Here is a 19,049-nt window from a genome sequence, read left to right on the forward strand (position 1 = left end):
GTGAATTTTATCTGTATGCAACCTGACATTAGTTTTACCTCCAAAATAAATAACTCTTCTTTATTTTATCAAGGCTATATCCACATCATTATGCATAGATTGTTTTTTTTTATTATACTGATTGCAATGATATATCATTTGTTTATGTGATCCACCACCTAATAATGTGGAGACAGTTGTTTGGTGCTCATCTAGTTTCATTGTCAGCATTTTTAGGAAGCAGGAAATTCTTTTTTTAGCCAAGAAATTTTAGTTCTACACCTGCTCTGAATCACCAAAGAGACCCAAAGGGCTGGTGCTTTGTGATTAAACATGTCGGAGTGGTTAGTTTGTAAAATGATGTATGACATTCTTCCAGTGGTGTCTCAAAAACTGCAGCAAACTTAAAACATCTTTTAAAATGGGAATGGAGCTTTTTCAAATGCCAGCCTTGCTAAATATCACATAGATTTTCTGAACTTTAGTTTATTATTGTGTGTTTTTTTTATTTCTTTTTATATTTGTTAAACAAATTCTAAAACTCATGGAGAGAGATGAGTCATGAGTCATAATGACTGAACAACAAACAAAAAAAATAAAACATGAGATCATCATACCCAAAATTATCACTTCATATATACAGCAATAACAACATGACACAACATGAAAAGTTTTCCTAATATTTCTGTAATTTATTTATATATTAGAATTGTGACTTTAAATGTTTTCATCTTATCCATAAATTTGAAATAAAGAAAAGCAAATAAATATTTAAAAAATCCATCATTTTAATACCCTAAAATTGGCAAATAAGTAAATTCCTCCAGAAGACCTAAAGGTATAGTGGAGGATTTTCATGATTTTTTTCAAAGACAAGCCCTCTCCACTTTGAATAAAAATGCACATGCACAACCCTGTACCAACTCCCAAGAGGGAACGTCTATTAAACGCGTGCAAGAGCGTGCACAATCCCATTTCCTATGTGCACGCTCTGTTTAAAAGTTGCTGTTTGCATCGCTGTTTGCATACAAGCTTGCTTTCCAAAAGAAGATTTGCTATTTCTCCACTATGTCAGTCTCACCACCGGTAAGGGAAAATGGGGATGAGGTAGGATGGCCTTATCTAAACATATCACCAGAATGATTGACTATTAGGAGGACCACTTATTTATATGATCCACCCTGAAAAAGAACATCCTCCACAATACTTTTAAGGCTAGCGAGCCTTAACAGCCTAAAGTTGTGCATAAGTAATTTCTAATTGTGATGAAACTGTTAAAAGGTACCAGGTGATAGAATATCCTGCTCCATCTTTCCCTCAGCCCAGGCTCACCTGAACCAAATACATTTTGCTTGCTTGATAACATCTACCACGTTGTATTTAGTATCTTTATGCTGAAAGATGATATTCTTCAGACAATAAATGCTCTCTAAAATGTACATCTAGATCATGCATTAACTCCACAGGGCTTGTTTTAAAAATCACAGGGAACGATTAAGCAAGACTTTTGCATTTCAGCTCCTAGAAAAGAAAATAATCAAAAGTAACTAACTGTTTAGGAAAGAATCTGCAGTACCTTTGCAGAAGAATTCAAACCTTCTGACCCTGATTATATGTTGCCACTATACAGCTACTTATGAACCGTGGCCAAGAGAAAAGGAAACATATTTTAAAAAAAATGTAGACAGTAGTCTGAACAGTGTATAAAGCATTTTATTTAGCCCCTTTACTCTGAGACCCCTAAAAATTCAGATTACATTCAGAAGAAAGAAATTAGAGCCCTCTTGACTGATTTATACCGTACTATATTTTGTACTTTATCACATTAAATCTCAATGATATTTATTAATGAAATTATGTTTCATGATTAATGGTTTATTTGAGGGCAATTAATGTTTAGGTACATAAACATATACCGGTATAAGCATTGCATATGTCACTATTGAGGGTAGTCTCACCTATGCAAAGCAGAGGCAATGGAGATACCTTAACCAATTGTGAAAACTGTATCAAAATGTTAGATGTTTTATTAGCAAAATAGATCTCATGGGGATATAATTGCTGTAGTTTGAGTCTGCTGGTCAGACAATCTTGTGAGCATATCTTAAAAAGTCCTGAATATAAAAAATATATATATATATATATATGTTTTGTGTCTAACACAGTTGGAAACAGCCCCCTGTTTCTGCTTCTGTCCTTTTTCTATGTAACGTTTCTGATCCACTTGTGACTCCTGTGCATGTGTGCCTGGGATTTTATTTATTTATTTATTTTTGTGTGAATATAAAAGATAATGAGGTCTGTGTCATTAAACAGACTCCTGAAATGACCTCATCTTACTTAACAACTCATGAAAATGCAAAAAAAACAAAATGAAAAGGAAACGGTTGGGTTGGGCTGGGCTGGGTTTAGTGAGTAAATATTACCCTGCCTGTGGTTGCAAACAACAGGCCAGTGGGCATATGGAAAGTGTGACTGTGGCTTTAAACAGAGCAAAGGAATATGTGTTGGGATGTCGTTTTGAAGTTTGTCAGGGGCTACACACAGCCTTAAATGTCTACTTTGAGCACAAGCACGAAAGACGAACATCCTTAAAATCTGTCTCCCTCACGAAAAGGCTGCCTTGAAGTTATATGCTGTTCCCCTCCAATCGATTCAGCGTGAAGCACTAGAAAGATCTGCGTTCAATGAAAACCAGCCCTGAACGCTCCTTTTATTCCGGACTTAAAGCATTGCAGATTCTCTTCCTGGCTGGCACATCAAACAGGTCCTCTCCCTCTACTCTCCTACACTCCGGAGCATGTTGGTCCCGTCTTTATGGCAGGCAGCCTTTTAAGCACTTCATCTGGGGCCTCAGGTAGGGTTTCTACTTCCTGGTTGTCACAGTTATGGCCCATTAAAAAGGAAACTGACTCCTTCTCAGATCTTTATAATGTGTGTAAGTCCTCAGTACTAAAGTTGTCACCTAGGCACATCTTGTCTGCATTAGCATTAACCCAAATAGAGGTCAATGTAATCACAGTCAGATGCTGCACCCATGCACTAAGGTTGGTAATAAAGTTATATTTTTGCTGATTCTTCCATAATGGGTCTGGTAAATATGTTAAGATGACTGCATTATTTCGACCTTCATGAAAGTGTCCATCAATAAGATAAACCTTGCTTATAGATTGCATTGGGGAGGGTTGAAGAACATTCCTTAGAGTTGGTAACTTGTTTTAGGGAGAAGAAAGGTAAAGAATTACTGTAGGAAATGTAATTCAATCGCCTTTGTATCTTGCAAAAGGCTAAAACAGGCGCTATTCTCAGATCTTAAATGTAGTATTAAACTATGCAATAACGGACCATTTATCATTCCATTTTTTTGCATCTTAAAAATCTGAAAGGATCCTCAAACACCTTTGTTAAATATTGTAGTTCAGAAATGCATTCAGATGTGAGACTTTGACACATTAAAAGTATAGTGGAGGAGGATTTTTGTGAATTTTTGAAAGGACATGCCCTCTCCACTTAAAAAAAAATGCACATGCACAACCCTGTTCATGTGCGAGAGCATGCATAAGTCCATTTCTCCTGCACTCTCTGTTTAAAAGTTGCTGTTTGCATCAATCACACAAGCTTACTTTCCAAAAGGAGATTTGCAATTTCTCCACTATATGAGACTCACCACTGGTAAGTGAAAATGGGGACGAGCACATAGGACGGCCTTACATAAACTTACCACCAGAATGATTGACAATTAGGAGGACCACTTATTTTGATAATCCTCCCAGAAAAAGATCATTCTTCATTATACCTTTAATAAAAACAAATCAAAGACATATTCAAACTAAGGAGGAGGTGAGATGTTGTGACCAAAGAGAGAAACGGAGGTCAATTTCCAAACTACAGTATACTGAAGGTCCACTCAGCTTCAAACTTCATCACACAGCCACACTCTTATTTTGAAGCTAGTGCTTTACGTGTCCATGAATGCTTAGATTGAAACCATAATATTTCTTTGAAGTTATCAATTCTTCATATTTGACTGCTCTTTGTTTTAAAACCAACTTTTGTTCACAGTCTCTTTACATCAAGTCATACTTTTTAAAAGTAAGTTACAGGAGAAGACTAACTAATGTGAAAGCACTGTTATTTAAATTCTGTAAGCATCCTGGAACACTTCAGTAAAATAAAACTCGTCATTTAGATTGAAAAAATTGCATTTTTCAAAAACACTCGCATCAAGATAGGAGATAAAACCTGCTTAGCTCAAGAACCATACTGGGTTGTTAAAAAAAGACTGTTCTGTCTGTGATTCAAGTCATGCAGCTCTTACTGGAGGTGCACAAATTTAACCGGCTGCTGTGAGACTTGAGGTTGGACTTTTTCAATAAAAACTCAAGGGCAGTTCTTCCTTTAGTTGTCAAAAAGGAGGAATATGTTGCTGATGAGTCTGTCTTTCTTCTCTGCAGGGGGTCATTCCTTTACCAGGAAACAAAGTTTCTGAACATCCAACCAGCGGAGATGAAGGAGGAAAATTTCTTTTCGAGGTCATTCCAGGTAGGATTATATTTTCAAAGCCTTTGGCTTTCACTGAGCAGCAATCTGAACCTTAAAATGAATCACTAATGTCAACATTTATTGACTTCAGTATTTTACTGAAGTATTTGTTGCCCAGTTATCTTTTAAACTCGTTTTAACTCTGATGATAACAAAAAAATATGCAAAAATGTATTTTTTAAATAATGTGTATTTTTATTGGCAATATTTGAAAACCAAAATAAATTAAACACATAAAAGACCTGATTGATATAGCTAAGCAAACAGATTTTTTTAGAGCTACAGAGCCAAAGTGAATTGATTCAAAACCCGCAGCAAAGAACACGAAAAACGGACTGAGCTGTCCCTGTCACCTGACCATAGAGAAACACCGGTGTAACAAACCGCCAAACAGAACGATGAAGGCAGAAAACACGCGACCAAGGCATACGCAAAAGAGATCATTAGTGCACAAAGCACAAAACACAGCGGGCAGTAGGAAAGAAATAGAACACAATTAGATGACACAAAAAGCAATACCAACAGAAGACAAAACTAAAACTAATACAAAAAAAATCCAAAAAAAACAAACTTATACACAAGTAAATAAAAAAACAAAAAGAAAAAACACAGAAAACACAATTAGATACACAAATACATCACACTGCAAAAGGGAAAACCTAAAAAAATCCCGGCAAAAAACCACAAACAGCTGACAAAAAAATAGAAAACAAGATAAAAAAAGGTGGGTTAACCCAATTTAGGGCAAGAAAAAATATCTTTGTAACATAAAATATGTCTAAATTCCTTAATGGATGATGTTAAATCAGCCGTGTATGTTGGTTTGAGTGTATTTAGTGGTTCAAAAGCCCAGCAGAATACACAGGATGTGAGCAACAACCGCTTGCTTCTTTTTTTGTATCAGTCTGTCCCCTCGGGTGTAACCAACTGAATGCATCACAGACGACACAAACACACAAGTAACAAGACAACCTCTCACATGATGCGGGACGAAACTTGTGGTATGCAAATAAAAAGAGGCTTTATTACACTCCGTGAGGAGAGCTGATGCAAACACACTCCGTGTGTGTTATTTTCTTGAAAGCATCTTGGTGTTTTTGTTTGTGGCTGGTAGAGGAATTTACACTTTCTTTCCTAAAAAGTGTAAATTCCAACAACAGGAAGGACTATATAGATAACTATGTATTTATATATATAATTGTCTTCAAGGATGGCACAGGAAGTTTTAAGAAATGTTTTTTAGCCTCTTAAAAACTACCAACTTTAAAAGCTCTGACCCATTGCAGGTGCAGAGCTGACGGGTTTCAGTAAAGGAAGTGAAACTCTGCATGAAGCTAGCTTTATATAAAAAAATATCTAAGCCCAGATCAATACTTAGCAATAGGTGTAAACAAGAAGCATCTTTGTGGTTTAATATATTTACTGAGGTGTTAGTATCACTATCACAGAACAGAAACATCACAAGCCTTGCTCATTTATATTATGTTTTTTAGTGAAATACCTTTCCTTTTTATATAAGAATCAAATATGGGAAGGACAATAAAGATAGACAGGCATATGAGCAGCACAATGAGCTGAATAGCATGATCAAAATCCAAAAACATAAGATTGTCATAAGGAGAATGAAGTAGTTATTGTTAAAAACAGGCACTGAGATCAATCAGACAAGGTATGATTATAAGCAATACAGTGCAGTGAGAAGTGAAGGAGAAATGGGAGCTTAAATACCAGAAGGAACAGGTGGGAAGCATGAGTGTGATGACGAGGCAACAGGTGGAGTGAATGAGCTTAATTGGATGGTGGCTCTGTCTGAGGGATTAATACTGAAATAAATATGAATGGAAATGGAAAGAAATGCAGGAACAAGTTAGGAAACTATGAAGGAAACACAAACACAGACCGAGCAGGAGTAACTGAGAAATAGGAATAAATTACTAGAAGGTTTAAAGGGGCCCAGTCATGTGCTATTGCTATAAAAAACACCAAAATAAATTTGTTCATGTTAGAATACATTAATTTATACCAGGCTTTCTTAATCATAGTGTTTACTCAGTCCTTTTGAAGCTAAAAATGATTTTTACACCAGGCGTTATCAAAAATATCGAACTAAAGTGAACTAAAGAAGGGTCAACCTATAGAACAATAAAAAAACAAAGAAAATAGTCAAAAAAAGCAAAAGAAAATCTCAAAGACCTCTAAATTATATTTTGATAGCTCCATGTCCTACAGGTGAAGGACTGGTAAACAGGCCCTTTTTAGTACACTGCTAAATCTTTGTAAGAAAGTAAAACTATATTATTTTCAGCGGTTAGCTGAATCCAACCTGAACCATGGGTTACTGGGATGCTGTTATTTTACTGGAATAGAGATTATTCATGACAAAATTTGAGGTTTCCAAAACCTTAGTGAAATATTTACATTTTTTTTTCTTTTTTTCTTGGCATTAGCAGTATATTGCATTATTGTTCCGATTTAGGAGAACAGACTCAAAACTCAACAGAATTGATATTTAAATAGCATTCATGATAAATATTTGGTCTGGTTTCTAAACAGGCTATTTGACATTCAATATAATCACAGCAGTTATGGAAATTTCTCCTTCGGATTGCCAAAGATGGAGCTTTGTCACAGCATTCTGCTGAATACCTGCATGTTTAAAACATTTCTCTGCTAGAGACTTAAAGAGAGACCAAAGAAAATCCTAAAATCTGCCCCACCCTCTGGTCCCTCAAACCAATGGAAATACCAGAACATGGCTTATTCTAAGGGAGCTAATGAAGACATTTAAGATGTGTAAAGACAGCTAATGAGGGAAAAGCACAACACATTTATTCCACTGCTCTAAATGTGGTAGAAGACTTAGAACACTACTCATACTGATGGGTGGCGAGGGGGAGGAGCTTGTATAAGAGGTCTGTTGTCTTGTAGTGGGTGTGTATGTTGGGGGGTTAAACATGAGTATCTGCCTTCTGCTTTGGGGTTTAGGAAATTTGCTCCTTGGATTAAAAAACTCTGAATTCTTTTTACCAGTTCTCCTCTATGAACTGGAAAAACACAGAAACAGATTTGACAAATTTCACTGAGAACATTTCTGCTATTTCATTCACCTGCACTGAGAGCTCTCTGCTGCTATTTTTATTCCAACCTCTTGTTCACGGCTCTCTGGTTGCACACATCTGGTTGGTGTGTGTCTACTGCAGAAATAAATGTACAGAACTAACCACACTGCAAACAATATTTAGACTGGAAGCAAGATCTTGTCCATATTTTTAGCTGTGCAATAAAACAATAACGGTACAATGGTTCTTTTCTTTGCTCCACTAAACTGAGACTTGTGCTGCTGCATTGTTTTTATATGCAGACATGTTTTGACATGTGCATGCTTAGAAAAGAATGCAAGACTATACCTTTCAGAGGGGATGTAAAGTAAGTAAAATTGATATTTATCTTATCTGAACTACACATCGCAGCATCCACCCATTCAGGTTTTAGTTTGCACTTTTATCTCCAGCTTAATCCTCTGAAAAATGCCCAGATCGCATCAAAACATCCAGATCAACTTTGAACATCACAGCAAGCAAACAACACGTCCATACACTACTTAGACTTTTCTTTAACTGTACCTATTTAAGATTAGTAAATACTTGTTATATCTTCATGCAGGCTGTATCTGAACTTTCCTAATGAAATAGACTGAAAGTGATTGCAGAAAACTCTCTGATGTGATTTTAATGGAAAAAAACAAAAACATGTGCTTACTTTTACCCAATCTCCAATAAACAATATGCTTTAGTTTAATGTAGTATTTTTTTTGTTAGTCCCATATTAAGTCATTGGTTCAGTGTCACTGTACTCCAAGATACAGGTGGCTGGCCAAATGATAAGGAATATGAATGTATCAAACCCCATTTGTTGATTTTAGTGCAAAAAAAGTGATTTTAAAAAATTAAACAGGAAGCTTTACTATTTACCAGCACGAAAAGCTCCACAGCATAGACAATAAAGCTTAATATTTCTTTCCATTTTGAATAGAAAGTAAGAAGAAGTTAGAGATGATTGGAAAAGAAAGGTTATACTGCCCTCATGTGGTTATTAAACGTATAGCAGCTGTTGCGTTTTTTTTTTTTTTTTTTGCTCCTTAGTTCTAGATCACTGCACAGGAGACAGAAGCAGTGACCATCAGTTTTGACTGGTACTGGTTTAACTAAACAAACAAAAGGAGATAAAGGCATAACAATCATTCCCAGACACTATTAGATACATTTATTTGGATTCCTGACTAATGTTCCCCAGTTGGGCCTCCTTCATAGAATTTATTTTAAAAATGTGATATAATTCTATTTTGACTTCAAAGAGATTCTCTCAAGAAAAATATTATGACTCAATAATGGGGAATCTTTAATTTTATGTTTATATCTAAATGCAACTGTATTATTAGAAAGCACCAAGTTACATTTAACATGTTGAAAAACAGTAATAAGCAGGAGAATATAAAGATTAAGATAAAACATTACAGTGTACAGCTTTTTAACAAACATATAGATGTTGATAGATTCATACAGAAAAATATTTCAGTACGTAGTGCTGATTTTTATGTTTGAAAATTTCAGAAATACATTATTATCTGAGAAGCTGATATGATCCTTTTAAAGGAAAAACAGCAGCCTGACTAAATGTGGCCTTTTTTTATTTTTTTTATATTGTTAATCAATACAGTCTCTTTTTTTTTTATAGCTCCTTTTGTCGTTCTGTTGGATGGTAATTTGAAATACATAAATTCAAACAAAGAACCATTCACCATTTAAATATTCTCTTTCTTCATAGAATGATAAGGCAGCAATTTGCATTACTTATTTACACTGATCAAGCAATATTGTTTTCTTTTTAAGAGGAATTTACTTATTTCTTTTCTTAAAAAACTATTTTCAAGTTAACTGAAAGCATTACAACTATAACAACACAAAACTTTCTATAATTCACTTGATTATTTTTAAATTCATTTAATGACTTTTTGAAGTATAGATTATTTAATTTTATTATATGAAAGCATGAGTTTTTGAATAGATTTTTTTATATTTATAATTATTTCTAAAAATTAAATGTATTTATAACATACTAATAACAACTGTTTCACAGTTTTGCAACTCCTAACATGTAAAGAGAGTTTTTATTTCAGGAGAGCATTTTATATTTAACATCTGAATCTGAATGGCAGAGAAACCTTTGTTTTTCTAGGATGTGGATAGTGCCGCAAAGGAGTTACGTTGAAGAAAAAAGCATTTCTCACATCACAAATCATTCCTTTTTTGTGCAACTTTATGTTTTATTTTTGAATAAGCAAGGATCCTGTCGTAAATCTGAACAACACACACATAAAATAGATGTATGGTTCGTCTTCCCTGCCACTGGCTGACCATTTGGCAATGATGATTTAGAACTTTATGAGAGCAAAAAGATGGTTTATTACGGAACAAAAAGGGGAAAGGCTTCAAGCCATCAGTAGAAAAACACACCACAGAGGATGAAAAAAATAAGAATAAGACCGTAAGAATAGAAATAAAATAAGTTAAATTAAATTAAATAAATAAATTATCAGTAATGTAACACATGTAAGAATTGTTCCAATTTTCCCAAAAATGTGGGCTGCAATGATTCTCATAAAACATCTTAAAAAACAAGAAATGGAGAAAAGAAACATGACAACAAATGGAAGAAAATACAGGAAACCAAACTGGTTATTAATCTAACAAAAAAGCAGCAATGGAGTTAACATGAGGAATTGTGTCAAACTTAGAAATGAAGTCTTTCCCTGTTCAGTCGATAGGGATTGCTGATGGCTTTATGGGTTTTTTAGTATTACGAGTTTTATCTAATCAATTCTTGAACACATTGTTGCGCAGTACGTCAAGTCAAGCTGTTGTTAAGACCAGCTGGATGTTTATAATATCTTATACAAAATCAACTTTCTCATGTTTTAAGGTATGTCATATATTTTTTAATTAATTTTAATTTTTACTTTTATTAATCATGTTCAAGATAGCTTACCTATTTCTGGTCCTCTATGGACATTATTTCCTATTTTCCTTATTATTATTATGTTTTTTTAAACAGCTAACATTATTTCCTACATTTCCATGGCTTTGAACCTCATCTTTCTTTTATAGATGATCTCAAACTGCAGTTTGGTTTGCTAGATGCGCAAACCAAACTTTCTTAACATTTGAGAAGCAACCTTTTACAGTAGGTCCCACCAATACCAACAATGCCCAGTTATTACACATACTAAAAAAAAATTGCACCTGCAATTTAGCCCCTCTTTGAAGATCAGGCCCTTAGTTTACTACCACCTGTGGTAGAAATGTGTTTATAATTAATAGCTTGAATTTGTTTTGGAGGCATACCGTACTCGAAATGGAAAGATTTGGATTTTTTAAAAAGTACACAATATTTTTAGCTTGGACAAAAGAAAAACTTGCAACCTTGACTACTTATATTGCAAAAGTCCAGTAAAAAAAAGAAATAAATAGATATTCACATGTAGATTTCATCCACTAAATGTACCTCAGTCTTCTCATTACACACCCCTTAATTGTATTGACCTCATGACTATAACTGACTGATAAGACAGCAGACAGACATGCAATTTTCTAACCACAGACAAGGGTGCTGTTTCTAAGAACAAGGTAATTCATAGTCTGCTTTAGCTGGCAGGATGACTGAAAGCACCTGAAGCTGATGATTAAATGATGAATGGAAGAATTTAAATTAAACAAACCAGCATGGGAGGCCTTTAATTCTCCAAGCAGTTATTCTTCTTGTTTGGTAGGAATTATGACAGACAGAGAATATTACCCTGCAGACAGTGGTATTTGAGGTTAAGGAAGCCCCTATGGAGTAGTACACAAAACATGAATCTGTCATGCTGACATTTAACTATAAGGATTTATGGATGTATTTTTCAAATGAACCCCAGTGCCATATTAGTTATTAGATAATGTATGCTGCTATTACTTTGTGCACTAATGTGAATGTGTGTGGCCTCGAGTTGAGCCTCTATAAAGGTTCAGTGACCTGTTGGAGAACATGCTAATGTAGCTATAATAGTTTACCTTTTCCTGTTTATTACAGCCTACATATATATTATAAATGATGTTTAAATTATAATTCCCTTTGCCCTGTCAATACAGTAATTTGCAATCATTATATTGCAAAGTACAGTTTTTCACTACAACAAATAATGCTTTATATTTTGCAAACCATTAGAAACTACTGCTTAATCTTAATGCTCGGGTCAGCGGCCGGCTAGCTCTAGTGGTAAGTCTCCCGTCCTGCAAACAGGAAGCCATTCATATCCCAGCTGAGGGGAGTGACCTGCCAGCGTGGATCCTTAGGCAAAACCATTCACACTAATGCATGCTTTGGGAAGCAGCAGCCAAGTAGTTAGGAATCCTGAGGTTCTGAGTTCGAGCCCCACTCCCACACTCTGGGTCTCTGAGCAAGACCCTTAATCCCACACTGTTCCCCGGGCGCCGCACAATGGCAGCCCAGTTGTAGTGTAGTATAGTGGCTTACTAAAAGCCTGCATCTTCTAAAACCCCATTGGCCTAAAGTAAAATATTAGCTGCTGCTTGTATAACCGTTAACTGCATCCCTTCTAGATATAAGACAAACAGTTAGAGCATGTATTTAGACAAATAAAACAATTCTATTTGTTTTAATTTTGTGTTTTGCTTTATTGTGATGCTAACTGTGCTGCTCTGGAGCAGGCTAAGGGTGAATCAGGCACTTAGTGATTCAAATGTTGTTTCTGTAATGATTGTTTTTGTTTTATCTTAGCTTCCCCATCTGCTCATCTCTCTATCCAACTTAAAATATTTCAAAATAGTCCTTTTAAACATCCTTAAATTGTGTCTCTGTTATCCAAGCTTCTAATGCTAAAGCTCTGCTAATATTAATGCAAAGACAACCTTTGTTCATTCTGTTCAGTTCTATACCCAGCTTTAAACTGTGAGCGGCCTTAGCACCAGGCCATTGTAACTTCACAACCATGTGTAAAAAATGCTCACCCTTTTAGATTTGATGTAAATAAAAAAAGACTTAATTAAGATCTGAACTTTAACAGAGCCATCTTTACAGTTACTGTCCTTATAACAATTAAGCTTCAACCCCTGGTTTGGGTTTTTTGGAGCCTCTTATTTCAGCATTGCCCTGTTTTTATCTCCATTCATCTTCGCATCAACTCCGACCAGCCTTCATGATCCTGCAGAAGAAAAATAATCCTTCAGCTGAATTGTTCTTGCCTGGGTGATGGGGTCAAAGTTAGTGTCAGCTGTTTGCTTCACATGTTTCTTTTATCCCCAAAATGGCTTTTTGTAAAATGACAAAGTTTTCAACCATAGCTTCATTTTTTTTTTTGTTATCCTCCATTCAAGTTCTGAGGCCATCACAGAATAGCAAGTCTTATACTGAGATTTTAAATAAGATAAATCTTAACAGCAATTGGTTGCACTGAATATCATTTTGGGATGTCAGAGTAAAGGGGTGAGAGATACAACTGCACAACACTATTGTATCCCCTTTCTTTTTATTTCACGGTTATGCAACCTGTTGGCTTGGTCTATTTCGTTGAATACCCTTTATATATACTGAAAAAGCAGCTGAATTGAGCTTATCTTCAGGGTGGCTTAGAACTTTGTTAGATGGGGTGAGGAGCTCGGTCTTCCAGGAGAAGTTCGGAGTAGAGCCGCTTCTTCTCCACACCTAGAGGAGTCCTCTGAGATAGCTCAAACATTTTTGCCGGAAGCCACCCGCACGCCTCCTTCGAGACATTTTCCAGGCAGGTTCCACTGGGAGGAGGCCCAGGGGACGACCCAGATCACACTTGAAGAATTATGTCTCTTGGCTGCCCTGGAAATGCCTCTGGCTTTCCCAAGCTCAGGAGGTGTCTAGACAGAGGGAGTTCTACAGTAAGTCTGCAGCTCTGATGACCCAGTACGAGATAAGTGGGAGAGACGAGTAAGAGTATGAGTACGAGAATATTGAAGGTTGTTGTGGATATGTCCAAGATTAACACACCTGGACAAACTTCTTAATACCCCTTGTGTAGTTAAAAAAACAACAACACAGTGGTCACAGCAATAATCTGAACATGACAAAACTTTCAATTAAAAACATAATTATTGATTAAACTAAAATATTTTGACACACGCTTAAGTAATAAATCTAACTGGATGTAAAAAAAAAAAGCTGGACAATATGTTCTCACATACTGGGTTAACAATCAACTACATGTTTAACCTAACTAAGCATTATTATTCTAGGAGACACAATTTACATTTTTGAAAGAAAAAAGTGTTAAGTTCCATGTTTTCAAAATGAAAAACATGATTTGTTGACTATCTTTACATGTAAACTGTATTCCTTGTCCTCCATGCCGCTGGGATGTCTCTATTACTTCCTTTTCTATGATAAATTCCCCTCATGATTTGACATTTTCCAAAAGGGCACAAGCTGATTTTTTTTCTCCTTCCAACCTTATCAGTGTATATTATTGCATGAATGGGTGTGTTTGCTTGTGTATTACTTTCATGCACATTTAATGTTTTCCCAGTGGATATTCAGGGTCAATAAACAGCAGTCTGTAGAGCAGCAGTATTATTCATCCTCCTTGAGTGTGGGCCAAGCATTCTGCGTCTGACATTTCTCATACGTGGCTCCTGGGGAGCCTCATATCTCTCGTCACATCTTAAATCTGTGTCCTTCACTGTGCACCACTGCAACACATTACATACTGGTGCCATTACAGCATCAAGCGAGCATTAGAAACAAGGTCTGAAAATAACCAAGAAGTAAATTATGCTGTAATTTACCCCTTGGCGTGAAACAGATTTATGTTACTTAATGTGAAATCCACTGTTTTATGGCATAACAACCATGAGGACCTTTTTTTTTTTTTCACAGCCACCCACTGTTTCGTTAGTGAGTTCGTCCCCGGGGGGGATGGCAGTGGGAAATGTCTGATAGGATACAGCATGCATAAAATGTTTTTTTAAATGACAAAAACAAAATATGTGAACACTGAAATAAAACATACCTATTTCATCTTTTTAATTTTTATTGTTGCTAAAAAAAAAAAAGCATTTATAGACAGCAGTGTCATAGAATAAAGACAGTGAGTTTATTGTCAGGTCTGCAAAAAACTGCAATGAATTCTTAGCCCAGTATTTTCATTAGGGTGTCATGAAATACACTCTTTTCAGCTCAAAAATATTCATGGAAAAAAAATTCTCTTTGTTAAAATTGATTTAAAAAAATTATCTGAGTCCTTATTTTCTTTTGTAATGTAATATTTGTTTTTGTTTTTTTCTTTTAATTTTGGACACAAATAAAAATTTTTTCTTTTAGTCCATCAATTCTGAAGTCAATTATAGTCGAAACAACTGTGTGCAAAGGCTTATATGGATTCATCACTGCTGTAAATGACACAATGGGTTGCAATATTTGGTCATTTATTTTAATATTCCTTTTCCTGAATAGAATGATCAAACAAGAAAGTCAGCAATAGAAAATGAAATGCAAAGTTTTAACTGTATTTATTTTGGGGTGAACTGCTTTCAATCTAAAAAGAGCAAAAAACCTTTAAACATGCTGGCTTGAGAGGACAAGAGTGTCCTGATTTATAGTGGAACGGCTTCTATTATAATATGGCTGAAAGGTTTCTCAGGGAGAATAAAGCCCTCCATTTAAAAACAGAGTGAAAAACTACATTACACTCTACAACTGCTAACATAGACGAAGAACCCCTCTTTTGTAGGCATTTCCTGTACTCTGAAAAAACTTCAAGAAAAGCTTGCAAGCCGGAAAGCACCATGCCAACTGTAAAGGTTGGGGCTGGCATCTTCAGGTTGGGTTTCACAAAGTAGATAGCATCATTTCATCAGGAGATAAAATTATGTGGAAATATTGAAGCAAACATCCCTACATCATCTAGGAACTTAACGTTTGGGCAAAAACAGATCTCCCAAATGGACAATGACCCTTAGCATGCTGGCAAATTAGTTACAAAGGTCTTTAATTAAGGACAACAAGTCAATGTCCATAAGTGGTGATGACAAAGCCCTAATCTAAGACGTATAGAAAATGTGTAGTAGAGTTAAAAAAAGTTTGTGATTTTTTAATGTTAATCCTACTATATACTTAAACATAATGCAAACCTTTTCATTATAAAGCTATAATTAGTGTAAAAAAAAATCTGATATTCATCAAATTGGCAAAATCCTTTTTGCTAAACTGAAATATAATTGAGTAGATTCATGTCTTTCTATAGCAGTCATGCCCAAAAAGTCTGTCCTCGAGGGTTTCCTTCATTCAACACAGCTGATTTTCATTGATAGCTGATTAACAGGCTTTTGATGAACTGCAATCATCAGAATCAGCAGTGCTACAATAAAGCGGGGAAAACTCTAAAACAGGGGTCACCAAAAATACTCCATTTGTGAAAATAGAGCATTTAATCATTTTAATCATAAAGAGTATTTAGAGTGTTTCAAAATGAAAATATAAAGAAAATTAGGAGTTAAACGAAGCAATAAAATATGCTTATTATGGATGAAGTTAAGGTGAATGGTGATCCCTCCAGTTCATAGGTCAGTATTAGTAGCCCATGATGAAATATCTATGAAGTATCCCTCAGCCTTATAAAAAGTCCTGCTGTAAAATCTGCAGGACAGCAGCAATCGAGGACCGTCTTTGGTCATGCCTGTTTTATAGTTCATTTATTGTCTGCTATCAATTGTTGGTCATAGATTTAGAAGTATTAAGACATGCTGTTTTTACTAGAGATGCGCTGATACAATTATATATCCAATCTGACATTAACTATTTAGCTTGATTGATATTGAATGAATGACATCAATCCAGTATCCAATGTAGTAATTTCTTTTTTTTATTTATATCTAACGCAGAAATACATTTAGTCATCTAGTAACTTCAATTCTTTGTTTGCATCATTGTGTCATTAGGCAGAGTACACACAGCAGCTAGTGATAACCTATAACTGTTTTTTTGTTTGTTTGTGTGTTTGTTTTTTAGCAATGTTTATGTCAATACTCATGCCTTCACTCACATGGTTAGGTATATGGTTTATGTGTCATACAGTATTATCAGATTGGTATCAGGTATTGGCTAATAATCGGATTAGTGCATCTCTAGTTTACTTTTTTAACATTATAAAAGTTTACTTTTTTTAAGTTAAAATACAAAAATAATCTCAATATTACTCTTAAATCATAAACTTTTTTAATTAAAAAAATGTATTTACCTTCTTGCCAAAATAATAATTTGGAGCACGAATTGAACCTAAAAACTGTAAAAGTGCTGAAAGCCTGAGTTCCTTTAAATCAAGACCAAAAACCCATTTGTTTAGGATTGCCTTCAACTGTTCTAGATAAACAGTTTAACTGGAACATCATTAGTTCAACTTTTTTATTTTCTTTAGTCCAATTGTTTTTAATGTTCTTTTTTGTTTCTGCATTTTTTTATTTTTTGTTTCTGCGTTTCTTACTTGCTTTGATTCTGTTTTATTTTTCTATATTTTAATCATGTAAAGCACTTTGCATTGTCTTTTGCTGAATTGTGCTATACAAATAAATTTGCCTTGCCTTGCCTAACGCTATGTTTTGATGTCTTAGATGAAGAAACGTTACAGAGTAGCAGTTTAGCCTAGTCATGTTTAAAATAGCTGTTGTGTTAACATAGAAACATATATTTTTAGCTGAAAGTTGTAGTTTAAATTGATCACCATGGAAGTGGAAAAAAATTTTGAACAACAGTTCAAATTTACATCTAAAATGACTCATATTCATATAAAAAATGAAGCAATATAAAAAAGGTTGATCTGGGGTTCAAAGCTTGTTAGGATACGAAGCTAAAACTCCTGCTGTCGGTGTAGAGGGTGCTGTCAGTTTAAATTACGAGCCTCTGAATCTATATAGTTCTGCTTACCATGAGAGCTATTTGAAGGCCTAGTTGCCAAGCGTGGGTCCAACCCAGAAACTGGAGACGGAAGATTTGCAGATACTTCTTTGGATAATTAATAGTTTGCAGATAAAAGTTGGATATTCTGTGACTCAAAATTTGATTGAATTTACAAAAGTCAGCTTTTAATATTGTAGACCCAGAATTTTTTTTTGCCCGATTACTAATATTGTTTATTTATAAAATATTAAAACAGTGGCCTTTGGTGAATCATAATCTGAAGAATGTTATGTTCCTTTAGAAGCAATAAAATGACAGCAGATGAACCTCAGACAAGCCATTGAAAAATTAGAGCGGTGGGAGGCATGTGGTTGTAAATCATGCAGTGCCAACAGGTACAGTGTGTCTGCAGAGGTTCTTAGCAGACTTAGTGTAAGTGAGAGGGGGCCAATGAAGCTGAGTGGTTGCATTATATGACACATTTTCCCCTAGTAAATAAAGCCAGAGGGAGCAGTCCACAGTGTCCCAGATGGCCAGGTGTGGAATCCAAAGGGAGACAAATGTTTGGGGTTTAGCAGAGCTGGGTTGTGGCTTTGCAGGGCTTTGGAGTCTACTTACTTGATGTGTTTTTTTGTGTTTCTTTTCTTTTTGAGTTTGTTCAGCATGAGGAATCTAGGTGAAATAGACACAAAAAGTGTTAAAAGGAAACTGAGAGTCAACCCATAAAAGAAGAAGCGGGTTTGAAAGGTAATGACATTAGTCTAACCTTATGTGGTTCTGTGTTTTAGGGACTGCTAGTGGTGCAGCAGGAAGTAGTTTGCATGCTTGTAATAATGGGTGGGTTGAAGGGTACTTTGGTCTCCCACATAAGGAAGACTCTAGTGTGTGGGATGTTCTGACACTGTTACATTCAGTGTGAAATAAAGATTCAGAATCTGACAAGAAGAAAATCTGATATTACAATCAAGTGAAAAGGGGCTTTGATAATTTTGAAATAAACATTTATTTTTTTCAATGAATTGGCTGTATTGTGGAACAGTAGTTTGCATGGCTATCTTGTAGCATGGGTTATCCTTGTAGCATGAGGGTATTTTGCTGCCATGTTGGTAGCAAACATGGCAAACATGGGGCCAAATAATCTTACAGCAGGACAAACAATGAGAGCTGCAAATGCAAACAGTTGAATTGAAAAATTTGTGTGTATGTTATCATTAAGTTCAGACCTATATCTAGTTAAGAATTTGTGGTAAGGAAGTTCAGTGGGACTAAATTTAAGCTGTTATGCAAAGAAAAATGCTGTATCTAAAAACTTATATGCAGAGCAGATAGAGACATAATGCAGAAACTGCTATTTTAGGAGCATATTTATGTCAAATTCTTATTGTCTTTCTATCTGTTAAAAATGTGCCATCATCTTTCACTAATGTATTTTTTTTTTTGGTCTTTCACATGCAATACCAGCTAAATGTGTTAAAATGTATAGCTGTAAAACGATATAATCTTTTAAAATTCCCCAATAGTTGTGCAAGACCCTTTATCCTTTGTCTGCAAGG

The 19,049-nt window shown here is 35.1% G+C and overlaps 1 protein-coding gene across 1 annotated transcript in view; it reads left to right on the forward strand.

The window, feature by feature from the left end:
* The window catches only part of arhgap24 (Rho GTPase activating protein 24), an 80,123-nt gene that overhangs the window by 25,288 nt on the left and 35,786 nt on the right, over positions 1-19,049 (forward strand). Inside the window, exon 3 of the mRNA XM_015376427.1 lies at positions 4,434-4,521. Within this exon, the coding sequence (XP_015231913.1) occupies positions 4,434-4,521 (88 nt within the window). The remainder of the gene's footprint in view (positions 1-4,433; positions 4,522-19,049) is intronic.

This window comes from Cyprinodon variegatus, unplaced genomic scaffold, assembly GCF_000732505.1.
Source record: "Cyprinodon variegatus isolate N-32 unplaced genomic scaffold, C_variegatus-1.0 Scaffold134, whole genome shotgun sequence".
Classification (NCBI taxonomy): Eukaryota; Metazoa; Chordata; class Actinopteri; order Cyprinodontiformes; family Cyprinodontidae; genus Cyprinodon; species Cyprinodon variegatus.